Source organism: Notamacropus eugenii, chromosome 2 (assembly GCF_028372415.1).
Source record: "Notamacropus eugenii isolate mMacEug1 chromosome 2, mMacEug1.pri_v2, whole genome shotgun sequence".
NCBI lineage: Eukaryota > Metazoa > Chordata > Mammalia > Diprotodontia > Macropodidae > Notamacropus > Notamacropus eugenii.
Window position 1 is genome coordinate 223,425,854 of NC_092873.1, and position 13,290 is coordinate 223,439,143.

Sequence of the window (13,290 nt, forward strand, 5' to 3'; positions counted from 1 at the left end):
CAATGAAATCTTTTGGAAGTCTAGTGAAGCCAGTGAACCTCTTCTCAAAATAATGCTTTTAAATGCATAAAATAAGGATTACAAAGCAGACCAATGACTTTGAAATACAATTATCAAAATATTTTTTACAAGTTAATAGATCCCAGGTAAATGACCTCTGCTCTAATCAAAATGACATATCTCTATCATCACTGCATGAATCCTAATGGTGAGAAAATATTTCTACAGGGATCAGGACAACCACACAACTGAAAAAGTGATAGTTATGCAATATTTCAGCTAACATGTCAATAATCTACATGTGGACAAAAATTATTAGACTATCTGAGCCTGGGGTAGGAGTGGGGTGAGAACAGGGAGAGAAGAGAAGAAGATTCTGATGGGGAGGGAACCTAGAGTAGTGGAAAGAGCACAGGATTTGAAGCCAGACTTGGAATCCTATCGCTGCTAACTGGATGACCATAAGCAAATCACTTTATCTCCTGGAACCTCAACATCCTCATTTGTAAAATGAGGGCCTTGCACTAGATCAAGGGTGCTTATCTGGGGTCCACAGATAGATTTCTGGGCATCTATGAATCTGAAACTTTAAAAATTTTGATAGCTTTTCAACAACAGCAGGAAAGTAGGGGAGAAGGGGATAAGTGGGGTTTTTGGGGGATGATAGAAGGGAGGATAAATGGGAGAAGGGAGTAATTAGAAGAACACTTTTGGGGAGGGACAAGGTTAAAAGAGAGAATAGAATAAATGGGGGGCAAGACAGGATAGAGGGAAATATAGTTAGTCTTTCACAACATGTCTATTATGGAAGTCTTTTGCATAACTACACATGTATAGCCTATATTGAATTGCTTATCTTCTCAGTGAGGATGGGTGAGGAGGGAGGAAGGGAGAGAAATTGGAAGTCAAAGTTTTAGGAACAAATGTTGAGAATTGTTTTTGCATGTAAGTGGGAAATAATAAATACAGGTTATGGGGTATAGAAACCTATTTTGCCTTACAAGAAAAGAGAGAAGATGGGGATAAGGGAAGGGAGGGGTGTGATAGAAGGGAAGGCAGATTGGGGGAAAGGGTAATCAGAATGCATGGTATCTTGGGTGGGGGAGGGGAGAGATGGGGAGAAGATTTGGAACTCAAAATCTTGTGGAAATGAATGGTGAAAACTAAAAATAAACAAATGAATAATTTAAAAAATTTTGATAGCTTTTTCAGCATAATTGGCTTACTTTGTAATCTTATTTATTTTATTTTATGCACTTAAAAACATTATTCTGGATCCATAGACTTCTCCTGACTGTCAACAGGGTTCATGTCATAATGAAGAGTAAGAATTCCTTGTATAAAAGATCTTTGAAGGACCTTCCAGCTCCAAATCCTGTGATCCTATGATTTGTTATGTGAAGTCCAAATGGTACTAATAGTAGATCAAAGGAGAAATTTCAAGCTATGACTGCAAATACAATGCAGTATAGTATATACAATACTAAGGTTTTCCAGTCGTACTATTGGGAAGGGTATTTCTTAAATGGTAAAAAGTTAATTACCTTCTAACCCAATTTAATTTCATCTTTGCTTATGTGAACTTATGAAGGTACCTATAGGCAATAGGTTAAATTTAATCTCATTTCTAATCACTGCATTAGCAGTAATTAATTTAAAATGCAACTAGCAAGCTAGCAACTTAGCTAACTGAATGAGAAACAGAAAATCTTATAATTCAGATAATGTAGTTTCTCTCCTCCCTCCCCCGCCCTGCCACCATATTCTTGTGAAATGGCTTTATGTTTTATGTAATAATTCCCCCAGTTAAGTAATGACCACTCCTCCCCTACCTACTCAGGGTAGAGTTCTAGACACCCATCATAGGCACTTAAGAACTATTCCTTTGTACGTAGTTCATCAGGTATATGCCATGTCCCCCAATAGGGTAGCAGCTCCATTAGGTCAGGAGTCATGTCTTAGTTAAACTTAACCACACAGTCTCCTCTAATGACTTATGATTAACAAATGGTGGTTCAATTGATTTGAATGGGAATGTAGCCTTACTGCTTGCCAGGAGTCTGGTGATTTTGGGATGCCTTTTTGCCCAACTCTATTGTTGCTTGCCTTAAAATGTTTTCACGTGGATTTGCAACATGCACGGACACAGAAGTATTCCTTTATAGTAGATGAATCTGCAAGTTTTTTTTTTAGTTGTGCAATCAAAACTATATTTGCTCACATAAATCATGTGTGGTTATCTTCTCCTCATTCCCAATTCTCTAATCACTTTAGCATCTAAGGATCAGAATAAACCCTGTACCTCTACCTAAAGGAGAATTTTGAAGAGAATAGATACTGAGGAACAAATTCAAATATGAATACAAGAACTCATTTTAAATGTTTAAATCACCAATTTAAAAATTCCTAAATCAATAGGAAAAAATTAATTGGGAAGAGATTACAGTTTAATCATAGGAGTACTATAAGCCTGTATTTCTCTTTAATGTGCTCATTAAAAAATGAGGTTTTGGTTTGTATATCACAGTCATTTTTGGATATCCCCTAACCTCCAAAGCCCTCCTTGATAACAAAGAAAAGCATTAAGTAAAACTGCCAACCCAGTGATCTTGTCCGACAGTATGTATAACATTTTGTACCTGTATTCCCTCACCTCTACTACCTACAGGAGAAGGTAGTAGTACTATCTACAAGAGAATTTCTTCATAACTTCACTGGGGCCAAGGTTGATCAATATCATTATTCAGCAAATTAGGAAGGGCTGATTTTTCTGCTCAGGAATCTGCACCAAATTTAGGTTGGCATAAGAACTTTGGAATTTTATTAAGCTACTTCTGCACATGAATAAGTTTCATAATGGGTGAATTGTCCTGTTTATTTGTGAAGGATAGAAATTTTGTTCATCTTTTTCCACTTAAATATTTGTCCCTTGACCAGGACTAATGCTGCTGCTTCAATGAAAACAAACAAAACATTTTGCTACTTTAACTTAAAAATATTTTGTTATTGTTTAGTCATTTCTGACTGTTAGTGACCCCATTTGGAGTTTTCTTGCAAAGATACTGTACTGGTTTATCATTTTCTTCTTCAGCTGATTTTACAGATAAGCAAATAGAATCAAGTGATTTGTCAAGAGTCATACAGATAGTAAGTGTCTGAGACTAGATGTGTACTTGGGGAGATTTCTGAATTCAGGCCCTGCTCTCTATCCACTGTGCCACCTAGCTGTCCCAACATAAAAATATAACAGAATTTAAAGAACCATTTAACTTTACTCAGCTTAAGAGTTAATTATTTGATGCTACGAGAGGTTTCTCTTCATTCATATCATAAGAATCCTTGGTCAAAGATGGTAAAAAGGAAAAATCAAACAAACAGAAAACTTACATTAAATACTGCACAGTATAAACAACTTTGGCTCCTCTTAGACCCTCTGGTAAATTCCACTGTAGAACATTCTTCATGTTTACAGATGAGAAAGTGACATTTGTTGGTTTAGGTAAACCATTACCGATACAAGGTGCTGAAAAAGTAATAAAAAGGAAGCATTCATACAGAGAAAGAAAAACATCTGTCACTTATTAGACTGGAGAGTGTGTGCTTAAAATACAAAATGACAAAGTTCTATAACAACTTAAAAAAACCCAACTACTTTGTTTTTACTGAAATGGTATGATGATGGATATTACAAAATAGACAATCACTGTAAAATAAGCAGATTTGTTCAAACAGTTTGGTCTGGCCAAAATCATACTAGAGGATTTAATGAATCAATGGCATTCACTTCAGAGTAATTAGCTACTATTTTAGTATAATAATGGAGAGTTGGGGAAGTGTTTAAATACCACATACCTAGATTATAAAAGAGGAAGAAGGACCATTTTGGAAAGAAAAACACAAGCTTTAATTCCACATCCAGTGTGATAGAATCCAATGAAAGGAAGAATTTAATTTGTGATCAAAGCACTGAGTAACAACATTATGGTGGGAAGAACATGCCCTGTCATGACTGCCCATATATCCTTCTTGATAAGAGGCTTGGGAATATCACAGAGCAGGGAGTCAAAAAGCCTTCAGTGCAGTCACTGAGGGGGTTGTCTAGAGCTAGATAAACCCATTTGGTTCATGTATGCTAAAAAAAGCAGTAATAGTAACTGAAATTTACATAGCACTTTTAAGTTTGAAAACCCTTTACATATGTTATCTAAGTATAGCTAGGCTATACCCTTTGAGGTAGACATCGTAGGTATTATCATTCTTTTTTTTATAGATGAAGAAACGGACACGGAGTATTTTTGTGACTTCTCCATAAGGGTTTGGCTTTCATGCCTCATTTGGTATGGAAATGCTCTGGGCTCTTGAAGGTGACTCCAGAGGATCATAAAGATCATAGAATTATAGCTAGAAGATAGCCTAAAGGTCGTATAGTCCAACTCTCTCATTTTACAGATGAAGAAACTAAGGCTCAGAGAAGTTAGCAACATCTAGCATTTAAGTAGTGCTTACAGATTTGGAAAGCACTATTACATATGATACTCACTACACCTCTGTGAGGTAGTTAGTAAGCTCTGACAGGTTCTATCATGCTAGAAAAATCTCTAGCATGGCCCCCAGAAACAGAATGTGACTGTTTTCCTGGCTAATCCTAGCTGAGAGCAGAGAGCCTTATCACCTCTGAATATAGTGACACCAGTAGACTGGCCATTTGGGTATTTCTTTGGTCACAGCAATCCATAAACAAAAATACAAAATGGTCCCCATTCCTGTGGGACCTTTTTCCAGTTCTACAGTGATGGTGGAAGAGTGGCAGAAAAGGTGGCAAAGAATATTAATAATCACAATGTTTAGATGATCTACAAACTTTAGATTGGTTGTTGGTCCTATAAACATGTAATCCTTTGCCAATAATCAGTGAGTACATGAGGAGCAGTCATAGCAATCCTGACATTCTCAACTATAAATAAAACCACAGAAGTAAGAAGTTTTTTAAATTTTTTTAAAATGTATTTATTTATTTTAGTTTTCAACATTCATTTTCACAAGACTTTGAGTTCCAAATTTTCTCCCCATCTCTCCCCTCCCCCACCCAAGATACCATGCATTCTGATTACCCTTTCCCCCAATCTGCCTTCCCTTCTATCACACTCCTCCCTTCCCTTATCCCCATCTTCTCTCTTTTCTTGTAGGGCAAGATAGATTTCTATACCCCATAACCTGTATTTATTATTTCCCACTTGCATGCAAAAACAATTCTCAACATTTGTTCCTAAAACTTTGACTTCCAACTTCTCTCCCTTCCTCCTCCTCACCCATCCTCACTGAGAAGATAAGCAATTCAATATATAGGCTATACATGTGTAGTTATGCAAAAGACTTCCATAATAGACATGTTGTGAAAGACTAACTATATTTCCTTCTATCCTATCCTGCCCCCCATTTATTCTATTCTCTCTTTTAACCTTGTCTCTCCCCAAAAGTGTTTACTTTTAATTATTTTCTCCTCCCATTTGCCCTCCCTTCCATCATCCCCCCACCCCACTTATCCCCTTCTCTTCTACTTTCCTTTAGTGTAAGATAGATTTTCATACCAAATTGAGCCTGCATGTTATTCCCTCCTTAAGCTAAATGTGATGAGAGTAAGCTTTACTTTTTCCCTCTCACCTTCCCCCTTTTCCCCTCTATTGAAAAAAGTTTTTTCTTGCTTTTTTATGAGAGATAATTTGCCCCATTCCATTTTTTCCTTTCTCCTCCCAATATATTCCTCTCTTACCCCTTTATTTTTTAGATATCATCCCTTCCTATTCCACTCACCCCGTGTCCTCTTTCTATATGTATATAATCCCTCCAACTACCCAAATACTAAGAAAAGTCTCAAGAGTTACAAATATTATCTTTCTATGTAAGAATGTAAACAGTTCAACTTTATTAAGGCCCTTATGATTTCTCTTTCCTGTTTACCTTTTTAAGTTTCTCTTGATTCCTGTGTTTGAAAGTCAAATTTTCTATTCAGCTCTGGTCTTTTCATCAAGAATGCTTGAAACTCCTCTATTTCATTGAAAGATCACTTTTTCCCCTTAAGTATTATGCTCAGTTTTGCTGGGTAGGTGATTCTTGGTTTTAATCCTATCTCCTTTGACCTGTGGAATATCATATGCCAAGCCCTTCAGTCCCTTAGTGTAGAAGCTGCTAAGTCCTGAGTTGTCTTGATTGTATTTCCACAATACTTGAATTGTTTCTTTCTGGCTACTTGAAATATTTTCGCCCTAACCTGGGAACTTTGGAATTTGGCTACAATATTCCTAGGAGTTTCTCTTTTCAGATCTCTTTTGGGAGGTAATCTGTGGATTCTTTCCATATTTACTTTACCCTCTGGTTCTAGAATATCAAGGCAGTTTTCCTTGATAATTTCATGAAAGATGATGTCTAGGCTCTTTTTATGATCATGGCTTTCAAGCAGTCCCATAATTTTTAAATTGTCTCTCCTGCATCTATTTTCCAGGTCAGTTGTTTTTCCAATGAGATATTTCACATTGTCTTCTATTTTTTCATTCTTTTGGTTTTGTTTTGTAATTTCTTGGTTTCTCATAAAGTCATTAACTTCTATCTGCTCCATTCTAATTTTTAAAGAAGTATTTTCTTCAGTGATCTTTTGAACCTCCTTTTCCATTTGACTAATTCTGCTTTTTAAAGAACTTTTCTGCTCATTGGCTTTTTGGACCTCTTTTGTCATTTGAGTTGGTCTATTTTTAAAGGTGTTATTTTCTTTAGCATTTTTTGGGGTCTCTTTTAGCAAACTGTTGACTTGCTTTTCATGATTTTCTTGTATTGCTCTCATTTCTTTTCCCAATTTTTCCTCCACCTCTCTTACTTGATTTTCAAAATCTTTTTTGAGGTCTTCCATGGCCTGAGACCATTGCATATTGTTTTAGAAGTTTTGGATGCAGAAACCTTGATTTTTTTATGTCTTCTTCTGATAGTATGCTTTGTTCTTCCTCATCTGAAAGGATGGAAGAAAATACCTGCTCACCAAGAAAGTAATCTTCTATTGTTTTATTCTTTTTCCCTTTTTTGAGCATTTTCCCAGCCAGTTACTTGACTTTTGAGTCCTTTGTCATGTGGAGGGTATACTCTAGGGACCTGAAAGTTATCAGTTCTTCCAAGGTGGCACAAAGAGAGGAGTAAACTTCTCCCCTGGCCTGCACTCTGGTCTGCAAGCACCCAAAAGCTTTTCTGCCCAGGATCTGTGAGTAGAATTCCTTCTCCAGAGCCTCCACCAGCTCCACCAGGCCAGAGTGCCTCTTTACCCCAGGACTACCACTCAGGGCTGAGACCCTGATGAGCCGCTTGATTCTCCCAGGGTCTTTAGGCCAAGGGCTCCTAAACAGATGCCCCACAGCAACAACCACCACCCTGGGGTCAGGGTCAGACCACATTCCCTTCTCACCCAGGTGAAAGAGCTTTCTCACTGACCTTTGAAGCTGTCTTTGGCATTTTGGGGTTGAGAAATCTGGGAACCACAGCTGCTGCCTATAATTCCATGCCCTGAAGCCTGCTCCAGTTCTGTCAGAGCCAAGTTGCGCAGCCAAGGCTGGGCTGCACTCCACTCTGAACCTGGTGCAATGGACCTTTCCTATCAGTCTTCCAGGCTGTCTTGGGCTAGAAATCTCTTTCACTCTGTTGTTTTGTGGCTTCCGCTGCTCTGGAATTTGTTCAGAGTCATTTTTACAGGTATTTTATGGGCTATGGTGGGGAGAGCTACAGCAGGTTCATCCTTCTTCTCTGCCATCTTGGCTCCACACCCTCAGAAGGAAGAAAATTGCAACTAAAGGGAAGGATGACTCACATCCTTAGAGAGACAAAGATGGAATTGGTGGAACTGTTATTGCATGCCTAATGGCAACAGATATATGATTTCAGGGTTTATTTGTATTCTCCATGATAAGCGTTTGCAAAACAACCACCACAAGAATAATTGTAGTTTATACATCAATATTAGTTATCTGAAGAACTTGATAAGATCCTCCAAGCAAAATCAATATAAAATGAAGCATCATGACGTCCAGAGGGGGAGACAGGAGGTGGTGGTATGTGCTGAATTAATAAAATCACCTCCAATGTTTTGACCACCACCTTCACTCAGAACCCAATGGAGACAGCTCAGAATTCTGAACAGAAGAGCCCTGGGAATAGTGGTATCTCCCAAACTCACTAGCCCTGCTTCCAGTCCAAGTTCCTGAAGCTATCCAGGGAATCATCTCTTATGGAGACATGAACTGGTCATTGGCTCTGTAGGAGCTATATAACTTTTGCCTCCTTTTTATACTCTGCTCCTGAAAAGAGGAAAGACTAAAAGAAAGAAAACAAGAGAAAAGAAAATTCTCACCAGTGACATCCTTAGCACTGTCAAACAGTTCAGCATCAGAAATGGATATGGTTTTTTATCAATGGAAAAAAATATTAAAGAAGATGTATTATCATCTGCTTTACCACTATATTCTAAGGACCATGGGCCCTTCCAACTAACTTGCAGTTGAAACCTCCTAGATGTTTTCTCCCCTTAATAGAAGTGATCTCCTTGACAGCAGGGACTGTCTTTTTTTACTCTTTGTAATCCCAGTACTTAGCTCAATACTTTGTATATAATAAATCCATTTTAATCAATGTTTTTGCCATCATTTTTTTTCCTTTCTTCATTTCTCCTTCCTCCTTTCCTTCCTTCTTTCCTTCTTCCTTTCCTTCCTTCTTCCCTTTCTTCCTCCCTCCAAGTGGTTAATTGTGGGAAGTGAAATAATCCTTGTCCTCAAGAAGTTTACATTCTATATGTACCTACCTATACCTATGTATATGTACCTATACCATGTACCTACACCTCCATGAAACAACATGTAGGTATAAAACTAATTTAAAATATATTTAAAATAAACACAAAATGATTGGGGTGGGGAGGCACTGGTAGTTTCAGCAGATAAAAAAATTGAACTTCAAGAAGAAAGTGATGCTTGAACTGGGTCTTGAAGGAATCTAGGGATTCTAAGAGGTAGAGGAGAATTGGAGTTTGATGAAGGACAATAAGCTAGTGTGTGATTTGGGCTCATCATTTTATAACTGTGGCATGTAAAAGGTGTAATGGCTAAGGAAACAAAGGTTCAAGTTTCTGTGCATATATATTTATTAGGCAATGCATATCAATCGCATAACAAATCAGCATCAGATCTCCTCAGCTTAGGGGGAGAATGAATAGGTGCAATTCCCTGAAATCAGAAAAAGAGGTGTCACTCCCCTCAAGTGTGTTTTTAATCAAGGGAATATGGAAATAGTAACTGACTGATCAAGTACAGAGCTAGTTTTCAGATAAGACATAGGTTGTTTGAGATATATAATTATGAGAAAATTCCTAGCATCCATCTTCAGATCTGGTCAGCATAACCTAGGTCCCTAGTTAAGAATCTCTAAGCAGCAAGTAGAGCTGGTCTAACTTCCAATCATGCAGGGCTAGGTTCAAGCAATGCAACAAAGTCCTCTCGTGATTGACACAATTAAAGTTTTTTCACAAGACAAGACAAAAATTGGACTAGGCTCATAATTGAATGGAAAGAGAACTGAACTAGCTCTGGAACTGAATCACAAGATGGAGTCAGTGTGGTTCACTCAATTCCACAATTAACCACTTGCTGTTCTAATCCCCTCAGAGTAGCACTTCCCAGAAGATCCCTGAATTTAGGAATAGAAATCATCTGTATCTGGGCCAGATCTTTAGGACTGAGATCAATTCCCACTCCTTTTGCTATTGTTCAGTCGTGTCCAACTCTTTGTGACCTCCTTGGGGTTTTCTTGGCAAAGATACTGGAATGGCTTGCCATTTCCTTCTCTCCCCCTCCTATATACTCTACGTAACTGAAAGCCATACTAGATTGAGTGCTGGACTCACTGTGGGGAAGAATTCAATTCACATCCTGCCTTTTGCACTTTACCATAAATACTATACTCAGATATTCAACTGGTTCTATGATCTTAATTTGGCTATTTTCTCCAAAGACACAGACCCATTTCATCCATGCCTGCCTATCCTATTAAGCTTTCATCTATGTTGTTCCTTAAGTTCACCAGAGGAAATTCACCCAATGTGCTGTGCTCTGATATTGAGAGGAAATGAATGTCCCTGTGTCATCAATTATCTTCACCACATGACCAACCTATCTTTTCTTCCTATCATACATTTCCTTTATGACATCTTTTACTGTCAATCTTCTTTAAAGTTCTTCAATGACTGTATGTTTCAGCCTGTTCACACCCACCATATGCCTTTGTATTGCCCTCTTTGTAATATTTATTCAGATCTTTTGGAGCGTATTACTGCTACATAGCACTACCAGTAGAATGTTAATATAAAGAAGACGAACATTTATTTTCATCGGAAGCATAAAGATGTTTATCAGTTTCCCAAAGGCACTCCAGCCCTCTTCCTCTAGCTCAACTCTAGACACATCTTGTCCATTTGCATTATCTGTTCCAGAAGAGTTTGTCTGTCGTTGTTGTTCAGTCATTTCAGACTCTTTGTGACTCCATTTGGGGCTTTTTCGGCAAAAATACTGAAGTGGTTTGCCATGTCCTTCTCCAGCTCATTTTATAGATGAGGAACTGAGTCCAACAGGGTTAAATGACTTGCCCTGGGTCACACAGCTAGTAAGTGTCTGAGGCCAGATTGAACTCAGGAAGATTCATCTTCCTGACTCCACGTCTGGCACTCTACCCACTGTGCCACCCAGCTACCCCAGAGTTTATCTACTCAATTGTATATCATAATCTGGGCAACAGACATTCTTTGTCCCCTTGATGTTTTCTGTGTAGATCAGATCAAACTCAATTGAATGATTATGAATTACTTCCAGGAGGTTTTGTAGTGTTTTGGGGCTCAGTGCCACCAGGAAAATATCATCTGCAAACAGAAATCATTGGAGGAGCTCATTTTCCATAGGGAATCCCTCTTCAACTTTGATTTGTACCCGGTTCATCTCCATCACAGTGGCAAAATCACTTTGGAAATCATATCTCTCTTCCTTTCATGCTTCACCTGATGTTTATGTTTAGAGACTTATTGAACAGGGTTATTTCTGTTGTCATAACTTTCAAGAAACTGAAATTGTTTTCCTGTATAGTTGGAGGACACTGTTGAAAAAGAGGCTATATAATGGCATTTTGCTCCTCCACATTGAATGTTTTTTATAATCCACCAACAACAATAAGCACAGCAGGTTCTTATGTTCTCTATATTTTTAATCAGTTGTAAAATAGCAAAAATGTGGTCCACTGTTGAATGTCACTTGAAGAGCCTTCTTGTTCCCTAATAGTACTTTCATTATTAAGCAGCTAGGTGGCACTGGATAGAGCCTCTGACCTGGAGTCAGGGAGACCTGAGTTCAAAAATGCTTACTAGCTATGTGACCTTAGGCAAGTCACTTAGCCCTGTTTTCCTCAGTTTTCTCATCTGTAAAATGAGCTGGAGATGGAAATGGTAAACTACTCCAGTATCTTTGCTAAGAAAATCTCAGCGGGGATCATGAAGAGTTAGACGCCATGACTGAAACAGCTGAACAACAACAAATGAATTTGGAAATTATTTAAATATATTCGCTCCAGGCATGATTGTGCAATTGTTTAATTTATTCACATTTCTGTATACATAATGTGAAATACATCTTCACCTCTGATCTGGGTAAATGCTGAATTGAAATGTCCAGGCATCTGAAACTTATCCTATTTAGATAGCAGAAAGTAAGCTTCTTGAGGGCAGAAACTGTTAAATTTTTACCTTTTTATCCCCAGGGCTTGTTAGATTGCATTTAGACAGTTTTAAAAACAAACAAACAAACAAACAAAAGATGTTTTAAGGTGGAAGTGGAAGAGTGCCGTACTTAAGAATAACTGTATTTTAGGAATGTGAAAAATTTGTAGTTAACAAAGCTTGCGTTTCTGAACTGTTAAAGAAACCTTTCCAACAGCGGAGACATAGCAGTGTAATTTTCTCTGCCCAAAAGGAAGACAATGAGGAAACCAAATTGGTTGATGTTATTCTGGAGCATCAACAAAGTCTGTACTTTAATTTGGCCTTGCTTTGTATTTCCTTAAAGGCCTTCCAGCAAAGGTAACCCAAATGCATAGCAGTTGATTTCTACTAAGCTTTAGTGCTTCTTGATCAGTCAAGAATATTCATTAGCAGCTAGAAAAAGTAAAAACTGTAATTTTCATGTTATTTCTTTTTTTTGGGATGCCTTCCATTTTAAATAGGATCTTAATGTATATCATGATCCTCAAAAAGACTAAAAATCACATACTTTATGACAGGAAACCTGAAATAAGAGAAATACGGTAATCCCTGTACCCCATGCCCTTTTCCTCCCCAACAATTAAACAGAAAGAAAACAATCTATCTTCTCAGTTATCTAAAAAAATTTATAGTTCTTACTTACTTACTTATTAACCTTAAATAACCATCTTTTCAGGCAGGTAGGTGGCTCAGTGGATAGAGTACTGGGCCTGAAACCAGGAAGACTCAATTACCTGAGTTTAAATCTGTCCTCAAATACTTGGCAGATATGTGACCCTGGGCAAGTCACTTAATCCAGCCTGCCTCAGTTTCCTCATCTGTAAAATGAGTTGGAGAAGGAAATGGCAAACCACTCCAGTACCTCTGCCAACAAAGCCACAAATGGGATCACAAAGAGTCAGACATGACTGAAAAACAACTTAACTATCTTTTTAATATTTTTATTTTATGTCAAATTAGAAAACTAAAAACTCAAAAAGAAACATTTAAAATTGAATAATCATTTAAATATAGAAGAGGCAGGAGCTTTTTTAGGGAAGAGGGAAGAGATTTTAAAAGCTAAGTTTGCAAGTGTCCTACCTTGGTTTCAGAAAGGCAAAAGACAATCAGTATAAACAGTACCTTAAAAACCTCCAATACTAGTTCTACTGTATTTTTTCAGGGGTAAGAGGTGGAGAGTTGTGGAAGGAAGCAGAGAAGATATGGTAGTTTGAGTATAGTAAAAAAAAACCCCAAACTTCTTAAAACCTCAAGGTTTTAATTTAATCAATAATGATTTAAAGCATTTTTTTGTACCACTAAGTATCTCTATTTTTTCCCCTAAGTCTTCTCTGGATTAAACACCTCCAGTTTCTTCAATTATATTTTCATTTGAAATGAGCTTGAGGACCTTTATTATAGCTTTGTTTTCTTTATCTGAAAACTTCTTGTTCATATCTTTTTTCCATTTATCAATTAGGGAATGC

The 13,290-nt window shown here is 37.5% G+C and overlaps 1 protein-coding gene across 1 annotated transcript in view; it reads right to left on the reverse strand.

The window, feature by feature from the left end:
* The window catches only part of IL20RA (interleukin 20 receptor subunit alpha), a 69,036-nt gene that overhangs the window by 19,909 nt on the left and 35,837 nt on the right, over positions 1-13,290 (reverse strand). Inside the window, exon 2 of the mRNA XM_072643423.1 lies at positions 3,388-3,523. Coding sequence (XP_072499524.1) covers positions 3,388-3,523 — 136 coding nt within the window. The remainder of the gene's footprint in view (positions 1-3,387; positions 3,524-13,290) is intronic.